Source organism: Oncorhynchus nerka, linkage group LG17, assembly GCF_034236695.1.
Source record: "Oncorhynchus nerka isolate Pitt River linkage group LG17, Oner_Uvic_2.0, whole genome shotgun sequence".
Taxonomy (NCBI): Eukaryota; Metazoa; Chordata; class Actinopteri; order Salmoniformes; family Salmonidae; genus Oncorhynchus; species Oncorhynchus nerka.
In genome coordinates, this window is record NC_088412.1 from 19398996 (window position 1) to 19412559 (window position 13564).

Consider the following 13564-nt stretch of genomic DNA (forward strand, 5'->3'; position numbering starts at 1 on the left):
TTAACATCAACTACTACCAATTGAAGATGCCATTAATAATCTTAACTGGGGCCTCCCAGGTGGCGCAGTGGTTAAGGGCGCTGTACTACCAGAGACTCTGGGTTCGCGCCCAGGCTCTGTCGTAACCGTCTGCGACCGGGAGGTCCGTGGGGCAATGCACAATTGGCCTAGCTTCGTCCGGGTTAGGAAGGGTTTGGCCGGTAGGGATATCCTTGTCTCATCGCGCACCAGCGACTCCTGTGGCGGGCCGGGCTCAGTGCACGCTAACCAAGGTTGCCAGGTGCACAGTGTTTCCTCCGACACATTGGTGCGGCTGGCTTCCAGGTTGGATGCGCGCTGTGTTAAGAAGCAGTGCGGCTTGGTTGGGTTATGTATCGGAGGACGCATGACTTTCAACCTTCGTCTCTCCCGAACCCGTACAGGAGTTGTAGCGATGAGACAAGATAGTAGCTACTAAAAACAATTGGATACCATGAAATTAGGGAGAAAAAGGGGTAAAATAAAAAATTATATATATATATATATATATATATATATATATATAATCTTAACTGACCAGCAACAGGCCAATGTAGACAGCAGTGTTAAAACTGACAATGTGTTGACTTCCCACAGGAAACAACCCACCATTCATCCCTACTATTCTTACTGTATCAGAAAATTGCTGCTGAGTATCACTCTCTTGCCATTTATCCTGTTTTTTTCCATGTCTCTGTCCAACCCTACTGCGTCAATTTGCTTTGACTATCAAGGCCCCTCCCTGCCTTGATGATGGATCTGACTTCAATTGCGTTATTAACTGAGGGAAATATCCCGTTCAATAACACCCACTTCTGTTAGCACAGGATAATTCACTCCATATTTTATTGGCTCAACTGTCAGAGGGTGCCAATGTCATTGTGCTGTGAGTGAGATTGCTAAATCTTCTGTGTCCATTGGAGGAAACACAAACCTATTTTAATACCCAGGTTTCAGTGTTTATGGCCTTGTTCTCCAACGTGTCATTTAGAACATAACAGGAGAGCCAACGACTCTTCGCACAATAGAGGAACTGTTGAAGGACATGGCCGTAATGAGCATGTTTCCACCCATCCTTTAAAGTCCCATGGAACAGAACTGCCAGTGTTGAGGAGCGCGGCGTTAGCCAACAGCACCCTTTTTCTCGAAAGGATCTATATTTACAGTATAACACAGAAATAAATATCAAATTACTGGCCTTTTCTGAAACAGAATCTTTCCTTGAATCAAGATATTTGGGGTTCTGTAATTCTCAATAACCCAGCTATTAATGTGTGCTTTCTTGGAAGGCGAATGTAATACCACGGAACCCGGCCAAACTGACCGACTCCATCCCAGTGCAAGCAGCGCAGAGAGAAAGCATTAGGCTTGTGGTTCCCTGATCTTTAACTCTTCAGAAAACGACGGCATCTCCCCTGATCCAAAATGAAGACTGGATCATTGAGAAGAGGAAAGGTTTAGTGTTCATAATTTGGGGATTTGAATGAAAAATTTCAGCAGGAGCAGAACAGGGATATTTTCCTAGGAGTTGATTATGTGGGAGGAGAAGGAAAAGGATTGGAATGTTTGTCTAGGTGTATTCCATGACTTCATATCCCACACTGAACAACAGTACTGTCATAAATACAACAGAATTAGAGAGCACAGCTACTCTCAATGTTCACTAATTGTAAATATCAAATTAGTATCAAAAACAAGCAGCATTGAAAAACCCAATGGCAGATTGACAATAAGGTGTTTACGGAAACCACTAAATAGGGCCACTTTTAGAAGTGGAAGTTGACATGCAGCAGTGCTGGTTGATGTGGTGTCCCATGATGACCTAGTAAGGGACATGAAAACCCTAAGCTGAACACTGACTGAATGGCCATCCAATGACCTTTCTACCTACAGTACTGGAGCAGGTAACCTCACAGGTAATTCGCCCATGGAGACCCTGGTAGCAGCCAATCACTAACCAGTGTGAGTCATACTGTACAGTACCAGTACCCATGGTCTGGCTCCAGTTCTGAGAGAGTGTAGTGCAACATCCCTGGTTTCACTGCCACAGATTATCATAGAGGACAGTATGGCAGTACTGTAGAGAACAAGGACTCTCTCTCTCTCTCTCCCCTCTCTCTCAGCGTATAGGAGAGAGGGAAACATCCCTCTAAAGTTAAAGTACATGCCTGACTGAGTTAAGGCTTTGACCATAGATGTGGCCGGGTTCATGAGTAAAATAAGAAGAAGAAGTCATACAAATTGTCTAAAAACATAAGCAGCATAGTTGTTCAGGGACTAAAGAAAAGAAGATCCAGTAATCAGAGACATGCAGTAGCCTGATCATGTTCTCAGTGATAAGCAAGGCGTACCCTGCGGTGCTGTTCACTTCACGTCTCTCTGAAGCTTTGCAAAAAAGAAAAGATGAAAAAGAAGTGCAAAAGAGAAGAAAATGAGACGAGATCCATTACCAAAGCGCCAGAATTACAACAAAGAAAAATGCTTTTAGAGGGGTTGGAGCTAAGTCAGCCGCTCTTAAATAGCAGTGATTGTTAACAGAGCTATTGGATTAAATGCATAGTCAAACCGCACTTTAACAGCAACAAAACATTTCTAAATGAAAGGAAATGTATAAAAGTCCTTGTAAAAAAAGGCCAAGCAGAAGAGCTCTGCAGAATGCCATTTCCAACGAAAACACCGTAAATGTAAATGTAAATGTTTGTCTGTTTGTAGCTTGTTCTGACTGTATGTACACACACACACACACACACACACACACACACACACACACACACACACACACACACACACACACACACACACACACACACACACACACACACAAACCAAGCAATGGACACAACCAGTTTCCTAAGATGAACAACAGATGTGGCCATCTACAGTATTTTGGTTCAACAACGTTCTCTACAATAATACCATTGGTTGTCTCCTCATTTGCTATATAATTTTTCCACCATACTTTTTCCCCATTAGACTTTAGTGCTTCTGGTAACCTTTCCATAACTTTGGTACAGCCAGCAATGTACGGCATACTTTTAACCAGAAGTTCAATGCAAATCTTACATCAACAGAAACCAAGCCATGCTGCAGAAAAGTAACCGTGTTAATTGAGATGAGGATACACCGGACTGGAATATGTTGGAATGGTAACATAATGAAGACGTCTTGAGCAACCATTGCCAATATGTATGGTTATACAATAGAGTTGTGCTCAGTTGGTTAAAGTTTGACTCTGATGTGTACAGCTTGGGTATGGCTTGTGAAGAGCCATTTTTCACAAGGCTACAGGGGTCGGGGCTTGGTAGTGTATTGAGTTCCACTCTAAGGCTACCATTTAGGGAAGGCTACCATTTAGAGAAGGCTAACATCTAGAGAAGACTACCATATAGAGAAGGCTACCATTTAGAGAAGGCTACCATTAAAATGTAACATGTTTTCAATCACAGCTTCAATGACCGATGACTACCATTGCAATCAGGGTGGGAAATGTCCTCTTTGGTCCACCAGTCACTGGTGGATGCCCTACTTTTACCAGCCACTCAATTTGTTTACCAGATAAATAACAGAAAAAACTGTACCCCATCCCGCTTTCACCACTGTAGCATTGAGATGACACACACACATGTTGTTGCTTTTTACCATGTGGGCTTTGGAGACATTTTGTTTTACTACTCCCAAATGCTCTGTGTGACCACCCTCCAATGTGGCTGGTAAGAATAGACATTCTACCAGCCAATGCCAAAATCTACAAACATTTGGCTGGTGGCTGGTGTTAATTTCCCACCCTGATTGCAATCCAGTCCTCCCTGCAAATAAGATTTGAAGTAACTCTTAAAATGTCAGCCTCATGCCTCTCCACAAATGTAGCAAACTTATTTTTGTTTTATTATAATTTGTATTGTTTTTATCTCAAATGGTCCCCACACCCCCCCAATGGTCATGCTGTTCCCCCTATTGTCACCCCCCCCCCCTCAACTCCAATGGACATGTATTTATTCATCACTGCTACAGTTATGATTTCTGTGTCTATTGTTGTTGTTTTTTATTACCATTTTCATTATTTCATTCCACTCAGTCCTGCATGTTGGAGCTCTGAGCCTAAGATGTTCACTGTACCTTGCAATTACACCTGTCCATGTGACAATTAAACACTCTGAATCTAAATCTGGCATACATGTCTTTCTGAGTTGAGGAAATTACAGCGTAAGACCCTAGTGCAGCAGACAAGGATCTCCCCCTTCAAAGCCAAATCCTCCCCAGCCTTGAGACAGGCCCAAGGTGCCCAGACTGACCTACTCGCAGCTCCTGTCCAAAGACAGTCCTCTCCCCCAGGGCGGAGCAATTCCAGCGGCCATAGCGGAACTGGTACTGACACTCATTGATGCCCAGCTGGGCGCCCTCCCCCACCACGATGATGGCATCCGGGCGGCTCTGGCAGATGGCCCTCTGACGAGGGGCCAGCCCAGGGATCTTGTTGCAGATGATGTTGGCACCCAATGCCACCACGGAAGACAGGGCCCTATGGATCGGGAGGTAACACACACACACACACACACACACACACACACACACACACACACACACACACACACACACACACACACACACATAGTCAGTCAGTGCTACTGCAGGATAGATTACATGGACTTTAGGCCTCTCCTGACCAGGAATAAATTAAACCAAAGCCTTGATGAGCATTCCTTAATTACTCAGTGCTGTTTTACAAAAAAATATTACATTTGAATGGATTAGAGGTGAGATAGCAAAGAGAGCATCTGAAACCAATATCTGATGCTGCATAGGATTGTAAAACAGATTGTGTTTATTTTCTTACTGACAATGCCTCTCCGCATTGGTTTGGCTCGTGATCGTAGAGAAATGAGTTGGGAGTTTTGCGTTAATTGTTAGGTAACATGGCTAGAATTGTTTCCAGGGATGAGGGAGCTGGGCAAGCCTTGCACCGGCACAACCGTACCTTCAATTTGTAACTGGGCTTCTCAACCAAGAAGTCACACACAACTATGTTATCCCGACGAATTTTAGATTGATCTGTTTAAAGCATGCATGCAGTGTACTGCACCGCCTATAAATATATTTCCTGTGTGAGATTTCTTTCCTTTATCCACATTTTGATAGCTATGCTACAGTATGTCTGGCTAATAGCAAGGTTTCCGACACCAGCCTCTCTGCAAGCCGAATGAGGTGCAAGTCCTCGAGGGTTAACCCTAGATCAAGCAGCCATTTAACCCATGACATGACACCTTGGAGCTTCTGCTCCTCAGAGGCTGTTCTGTAGCACCTCTGATCACCGCCTTGGGACTTAATATCATCCCTGTTCCTGACACATGTTGGATGGGTTTGGAACAGTCATGTACCAGAAAACAGACGGCTAAACAAATGGGGTTATTTCTCTATCAGAGTGTTTATAGCCATCCAAACCCTGCAGATACATGCCTTTCAAACATGTCAGTAGGAGCCGTAAAAGAGCATGAAGACGAATGCCAGCTTTGATGTCTGACGTAGGCCTTCAAGGGCTTTACCACAAGCAGGGCAGGCTGATGCAGGCAAGTTGTGTGTCAGCGAAAAACGACAGTAGGGGTAGAGAGAGAGGGGGGGGTGAAAAGAGAGGGAGAGAAGAGAGAAAGGCGGGAGAGAAGAGAGAAAGGGGAGAGAGGGAGAGAAGAGAGAAAGGGGAGAGAGGAGATAGGGAGAGAAGAGAGAAAGAGGGGAGAGAAAAGAGAGAAAGGGGAGAGAGAGGAGAGAGAAAGGGGAGAGAGGAGAGAGGGAGAGAAGAGAGAAAGGGGGAGAGAGAAGAGAGAAAGGGGAGAGAGAGGAGAGAGGGAGAGAAGAGAGAAAGGGGGAGAGAGAAGAGAGAAAGGGGAGAGAGAGGAGAGAGGGAGAGAAGAGAGAAAGGGGGAGAGAGAGAGGGGGAGAAGAGAGAAAGGGGAGAGAGAGGAGAGAGGGAGAGAAGAGAGAAATGGGGAGAGAGGAGAGAGAAAGGGGAGAGAGGAGAGAGGGAGAGAAGAGAGAAAGGGGGAGAGAGAAAAGAGAAAGGGGAGAGAGAGGAGAGAGGGAGAGAAGAGAGAAAGGGGGGAGCGAGAGAGGGGGAGAAGAGAGAAAGGGGGAGAGAGAAGAGTGGGGGAGAAGGGAGTGTGACAAAGAAAAGAGGGAGAGAAGAGAGAGCGGGGTCGACTGCATTTTGTGGATTCCCCTTCAAAACGATTATGGAACAAAACCATACTGCCCCTCTGACTCAAACAACCCAAAGAGTGGATGAATATTGATTGTAAATTGGTTATGGCCAACCATGTTCATCTTAATTGTTTGGCTCTCTTCAGATAAAAAATAAACCTTGAATGTAAAACCACATGACATGTTGAAATTAAACCATAACGGCAACCAGTCATCTCTGGCAACAAGAAATACTTCTGTCTAATTCAGGATCTTTGGTACTTCATCTGCACTAGAGGATGTAGTATGGATGTGTTGTGGGTAAGCTTCAGTTGCAAAACTTGTTTAAAATTCTTAAAGATTCAAACATTTAAGCCCAGTGAACTCAAATGAACTGCAAAGGATTTTATTAGTTCAAAAGAGATGATTCAGACATCCCTGCTTGCTTCAAAACTGCTGTGCATCCTAAGCAACATATACCTCTCTGTTTTTCATATCCAAAACTATATGATAAATGAACCTCACCCATGCTTTGATCTTTGCAAAGATAACATAATCACCATGCAGGCGTAAAGAAATCAGGTGCATAATCAAAGTCTGGCAAATGCCATTAGAAATCTCTCAAATGTCATTCAAAATCTCAGCTTCATATCCATCCAAAACTGAAATTGAGATATGAAGCAAATAATTTGTGAAGCACAGAGCACTAAAATAACTCTGCATACCTCTCAAACCTGTTGTTCCTTGATGTCTACCAAACAAAATCATCCAAATGCTCCACCAACCTTCTCTACTGTAAAATAACCCCCATGGAGTTTGTGGTTTAAATGTATGATGGAATCATATACTGCATTATACTAATACAGCAGGGTAGCCTAGTGTTTAGAGCGTTGGACTAGTAACCGAAAGGTTGCAAGTTCAAATCCCCAGGCTGACAAGGTACAAATCTGTCATTCTGCCCCTGAACAGGCAGTTAACCCACTGTTCCTAGGCCGTCATTGAAAATAAGAATTTGTTCCTAACTGACTTGCCTAGTAAAATAAAGGTAAAAATATAAATAAAATAAAAATGTTTACGAGGTCAGGTGCACTGTAACTGAAGCTCTAGCAAGGTAAACCGATGGATTACATCACGTGACACAGTCAGGAGAACAAAGAGTTTGGCAGACATAGATCCCAAATATCCTATAACAACAATAATAACAGTAATACCTGTGTGTCGCGTCTCGGTCAGCAACGAGTCACTGTGCACCTCACTGACTATTAAACTGATTATGAGGAGCTTAATGATATTGCTATTATTCTCCTGGGTAATAGTATCCTTGCCATTTCCAGCTGCCAATTCCCAGTATCACTGTCTAACATGGGCTTGCAAAAGCAGCAGACAATGCAAAACAGAGCGTTCCTCAGTTAAGCTGTTAAATCCCTGCATCATCAAAGTGCACAAATGCGATTCTGTTTGCTTAGTGACAACTCTGTGTGCACAGTAGCAGTTTGCGACAGAGAGCACTGCAATAGACACAGCTAGGAGCCCCATTGCCTGCTCAAATGAGATATTGTGAATATGTGTTAACCAAAGAATGTGCTAAACACAAATGTGTTATCCGGTCTACATGTTGAAAGTGTAAGTACTTTTGGTAAATGTTTTTAAGGAAGAAAAAAAGATATACAATATATACTAAACAAAAATGCTGTATAAATGCAACATGTAAAGTGTTGGTCCCGTGTTTAATGAGTGAAAAAAAGATCAGAAATTTTCCAAAGGCACAAAAGCTTATTAGTCTCAAATTTTGTGTACAAATGTGTTTATATCCCTGTTAGTGAGCATTTCTCCTTTGCCAAGATAATCTATCTACCTGACAGGTGTGTTATGTCAAGTCGATGATTAAACAGCATGATAATTACACAGGTGCACCTTGTGCTGCATGGGGACAATAAACGGCCACTCAAAAATTGGCATGCTGACTGCAGGAATGTCCACCAGAGCTGTTGCCAGATAATTTAATGTTCATTTCTTTAGCAAAAGCGCATCCAACGTCATTTTAGATCATTATTTCAGCACTTCCAACCGGCCTCACAACCTCAGACCACGTGTAACCACGCCGTCCCTGGACCTCTGCATCATCTGAGATCAGCCACCCGGACAGCTGATGAAACTGAGGAGTGTTTATGTAATAAAGTCCTTTTTTGGCAAAAAAAATACTTCTGATTGGCTGGGCCTGGCTCCCTAGTGGGTGGGCCTATGCCCTGTCATGTGAAATCCATAGATTAGGGCCTAATGCATTTATTTAAATTGACTGATTTCTTTATATGAACTGTAACTCAGTAAAATTGTTGAAATTGTTGCATGTTGCGTTCATATTTCTGTTCATTATAGAAACAATTCTGCTACCAGAAATGTACAGTAGGCTATGTAGGGATGTTAACTATAGCAAATCCAGTGATTCCCACAGTGGATTATTGTGCAGGCAAAATAACCTTCCCACAAACCTTCCATTATAAAATGGTGGGTTGGATGGGGCTACACACACACCGACACACACACACCTATTCCATCAGAGAGATGCCTTTGATATGACACAGCATTAAGCTCACAGGTATGTCTCCCTGAGAAATAAGATGTCAGACACAAAGTGCTCCAGTGGCAAATTGCTGGAATATCAATTGTGAAACGAAATTAACCTGTTTTGTGGAAATTTACGATATCAATTAATAATATGTACCTTAAGTAAAAACAAATAGTTCTCTAATGAAAAGCTTTTAAAATTTGTGTAATATATGTAGGCCTATTTGAAGGCAAGATAAATAAGTAGAACAACAAAGGAGCTCGTTTTCATGTCTTATTCCAGGTTGATTTTTATTAGGGTTTAATATGGTAAAAACGTATTTTTAAAGTTCCCCGTTTTAAAAAACGACATACTGTTCCGATTTGGGGACGTGGCGCAATAAAGGCAACTTTAAATGTGTGATTGGCCTTAATTGAATATTATTTAATTGAATTATAGCGTACTCTGACTAATCCCTCTGTGTGTGGATGAGTTATTTGCCACCCATGCACAGTTCACCAAATTTCAATGTGAGTTACACATATGACAAATATAAACATTATTTGCACATGCAATGAGAGAGAAAGGAGCACCTTGGAGGATGGGGATCACTATCCTCTCTTTTCTTTTTCCACTTTAAAAACATCCTCATCCCTAAAACCTATTTCATTTTCTGTACTGTAATTAAGCATGTTTAAATGATAAATTCAAACAATGGTATGTAGTTTATCATGTGCAAATCCATACTAAACATAGGCATAGCCACTTTTAACTGCAACCATGAACCACATATATTTTAACATCAAGTTTGGGGTCTCCAGTAACATCAAGTTTGGGGTCTCCAGGATGGATTCAAAATATGGTTCAGTGATTATTTTTAAACCGAAAATAAAACGTTATCTTGCGAGAGCAACTGATTCAATGACGCAAGTATTATGACTAGTGTCAATCACGTGCATACATGTCAGAGACCGATGTTTTACAGCCACTTTTCCAGATGTGTCTTTACATTATACTTTGGTAGATCTGCATAAAACCATGGGTGATGTAATGCATAAATCCGAATCCATATCCACATCTGTGACAGGTAATAATCCAATGCATGCGTAAAAGCTATTCATACCTTCGGGGTTTGCTAACATAGGGGGAAAAATGAAATAATGTTCTCTCTCCATTTAATTGTCTTGAACATCTCTGCCACTCTGTGGCCAAATGAAACCGTGTCCAACCGTCATTACAATGTTGTAAGGAGGATTTGGGTCTTTAAGAAGAATAAATAGACCTAACAAAAAAAGTATTTATATTACCTCATCAGAAGCAAGTCCTGTGTTACAACCTGCCCATAAAATAGGACTTCGGGTAATTGACATCGACGTAAAACTCGATCCGTTATTTACCACGTGGACCGGATGGATTCCCCAGCTACCTGAAGCATACATGTATGCTTTGATAGCGAATAGATTTTGAGTATAATTTTGTCATTTTAAACGGTAAAGTCTTTAGAACACAATCGAATGTCTGGAAATACCCAATATTCAATCAAATTCGGTGCGTAAAATTCACACCCAAGCAGAAAAGCGCTGACATCGAAATAATGTTGAATCTTCATTTTGATATACCCTAGTTCTCTTAAATGACTTGTTCTATATTCAACGATGTTGTATGTTCTATATTCAAACCGTTTTTAGTAGGGACGTACACTGTGGAAGCAAACAACCATACCTTAACCAACAACCTGCGCCAATCTTTCAGAGAGAGATTTAACAACAGAATTGTCCAACAAGTATCTCGAAAATGAAATTCATATAGGCCTACTCAGTATGTCTTTGAACACAAAAGCACACAAGTGAGCTAACTAAGGGGCCCGTTGATTGGGTAACTTACAGGTAGCTCCCACTCGTAAGGATGAGGAAGATCTGTGGATAGTAGACTGACAGCAGTACACTGCGCGACGAGAATATGATCATGATGACATTGAACAAATGGCCGCTTTCTGATGGAGTGAAACGAAATAATGTGATAAACTCCTTTTTAATTCCTTGATGTCGCTCGTTTTAGTTCCCCTTTGCTCCAAAATCAAACAGCTGACTCCCCGTTTGCTGCGAAGCGTTTGCGGTGCTAGCTTGAGTGGCGGTGCTATGCAGCTCCTAGCTCCCAGTCCCAGGGCCGTGAGTGTGCAGCGGGCGCGGAGATTGGCTCTGTCATCTCTCAGCGGTAGAGGCTGTTACAGAGTGTGGTTTCCGAGCCGGAATGATGATGGTTTTAGGGATTTTGGATGGCAGAAAAGTGCCTTTCTTCACTCTCATGAGAGCCGTGGCTGCCATTGGGCAGAGAGACACTGCTATCCGCCCACTTCTGCGCCACAACAGGGCCATAGGGTGATAGTGATCCGCTGCAACCCTGGAAAGCTGTATTTCATTCATCAAATCAAACTCCAAAGTAAACAAACACTGGCGCACTCACTGACGGTTTCATCTTTAGGCCTACTGATTCACACACACATCATCAGGTTGAAAAAAAAACGTCCGTGCCTAATGGCGTAAAGCAAATATATTACATTGTATTGCAAACATTTTTATCCAAAGCTTGATAAAAAAAGTTAATGTGATCATATCGTTATTTAATTAATATACATACATTGTGAAAAGCCTAATAACTGCACTGTATATAAATTATCAATTGATATGATGTGTTATTAATAATGGTTTCAGTCTATCTATAAAGAGTACTGCAGGTTAAGGTGTTAATACCAACAAGCTCTCACAGTCTCACTGCAGAATTAGACGTTTTAATACTCAGGATCCGCAAGGTGCATCTTTGCGTTGAACCCGGTGAATGAAAGGCTCTGTCTGCACAATCGCTTCAGCCCAACGTGATTTCACTCGTCACCTGCAGACTCCACTTATTGTGTGTGAAGAGGTCATCGTGAAATATTTTCCCAGGCTGATGGAGGGAGTAGTAGGCGCGGGAATGAGCTAACTGGTTTGGCTTGATGAAACCATGAGATATCTGGTGACGCTTCACTTGGAGTGATTTTTTCCTATTTGGACTGTTTAGATATGAATACCTGTGGAGGTTATCCGTTAGGCCAATTTCACTCAAGTATCACAGCAATGGAACGAGCTGGGGAATGACACCTGTTGTTTTGATAACTATGACATGGCTATGGATTCTTGTTTGAGGAGCAACACTACTAGTCTGAAAGTCTTACTTCTGTTGAAATAGGTGTGTTTTATTACTATGTTGTATGAACCGGTTGCATATAATTATTCTCTATGAGGTATGGCATCTCTTCTTGTTTTTGTATAAATCATCTCTCTTTATGCATCAAGGTGAGCTATTGCAAAACAGGTAAAAACTCAGTCTAGGCTGTGGAATGTGGAAATACAACTCAACCAGGCTGCCGCTATTAATGAAGGTATGCAGCAGTGAGCCGGAGCGGTGGAGACAGACAGCGGGTCAAATTATCTCGCTATAGAGCGACAGACCAACCAGACTCTGAGCAAATGAACAAAAACTCAAATTGAATATGGATTAATCTTATTTGGGGTTTTTTGCAAACCGCTAAATAATTGGACAGCTTTTACGCACGCGTCCAGCAGTTGTCCCTGATGGCTATGGGTGTCAGGTTTATTTGAACACTGACATGGACGGAACACACTGAGTTGTTTTAGTTAGTTTGTTATATGTCATTTAGGTCAAAAGGGCAGGTTGGTCGAATTACTGCCCGAATTACACGGCATTTGTATGCATTCAGAATATCCATAGCCGTATGTGGTACAGCGTGTTGTAGGCTATATTTAAAATAATAATACACACAACAAAGCAACATAAACATATTGACAGTTGCAATAAGTACATTTACACTTACCCAAGCCTTAAGTAGATGATGCCAGAACACAAGAAGACGTAAAAACTCCACCTTCGGAGGGGTCTGTGCATGATCATAACCGCTTCTGGGACTGGCCATTCACTAGAATGAAATGGTCACGCTTACGTTCACATTGGCAACACTACAATACCTAACCTTTCCAGATGCAGATAGGCCTGTAACTTCTGTTTTCCAAAATGTTAAATCTAAACACCTTTGAAATATTCAGCCGTCTGAAATCCATTGTCAACGCGTCACAGGTGAGAGTCGCAGAGTGATGTTGATCCAAAACGTGCGTGTTAAAAAACGAAACACTTATGAGAGTGAGAGAGAGGGGTCGAGGTAAAAGATGAGTTCTCGAGTGAAGCGTTCTTATATTTCGTCCTTTGTATCAAAGTAGGGCAAGATATGATTTCTCACTTGTTCTTGCTAGCGCCAGGTACATTTACACCCGGTGCAATGTCCTCTTTTTCAATAGAATCTCGTCTGTAATTGAAGCCGTGACACATCGGTTGCAGTTCCTCTCCCTTGACGACATCTTAAATTCTTTCCATGTAGCTGCAGGTACTCTAATACAGGTAACAACAGTTCTATCCACGCCTCCTCCTTTGAACTGGTATGGATATGCAGGGGATGGGACGGGCTTCGGGGTTGAGCTGAACACGTGCAGTTGTTGTACAGTAACACACAGATAGCCGAACCGAAACGGCCTTATATACTGTAGACTAGTTGAGGTTGCAACCTTGGGTATTGCCCACCAGGAGATAGACTTTCCTCATCAAGTAGCCAGTCAATGGTAGCGATTAGTCCACCAGTTTACATTGTGACTAGTGAGTAGAAGAGTATTCTGCATTTAATTCGTATAGCAACAAAAACAGCTTTTATGGCACATTTTGTTAATTATAGACAATATGTAAAGCTCATTAGGGAAATGTATTTCTTATTTTTCGATAGATCAA

The 13564-nt window shown here is 42.1% G+C and overlaps 1 protein-coding gene across 2 annotated transcripts in view; it reads right to left on the minus strand.

Moving 5' to 3' along the window:
* Positions 1 to 13271, minus strand: part of LOC115144842 (protein Wnt-7b) — a 59184-nt gene extending 45913 nt beyond the window's left edge. Inside the window, exons 1-2 of one of the 2 annotated variants that reach the window (XM_029685943.2) lie at positions 12606 to 13271; positions 4311 to 4537 (exon numbers count right to left, since the gene is read on the minus strand). In XM_029685943.2, coding sequence (XP_029541803.1) covers positions 4311 to 4537; positions 12606 to 12682 — 304 coding nt within the window. In that variant the 5' untranslated portion in view covers positions 12683 to 13271. Of the gene's footprint in view, positions 1 to 4310; positions 4538 to 10618; positions 11079 to 12605 lie in introns of those variants that run through there. The other variant, XM_029685942.2, reaches the window with a different exon arrangement.
* Positions 13272 to 13564: the final 293 nt, after the last annotated feature.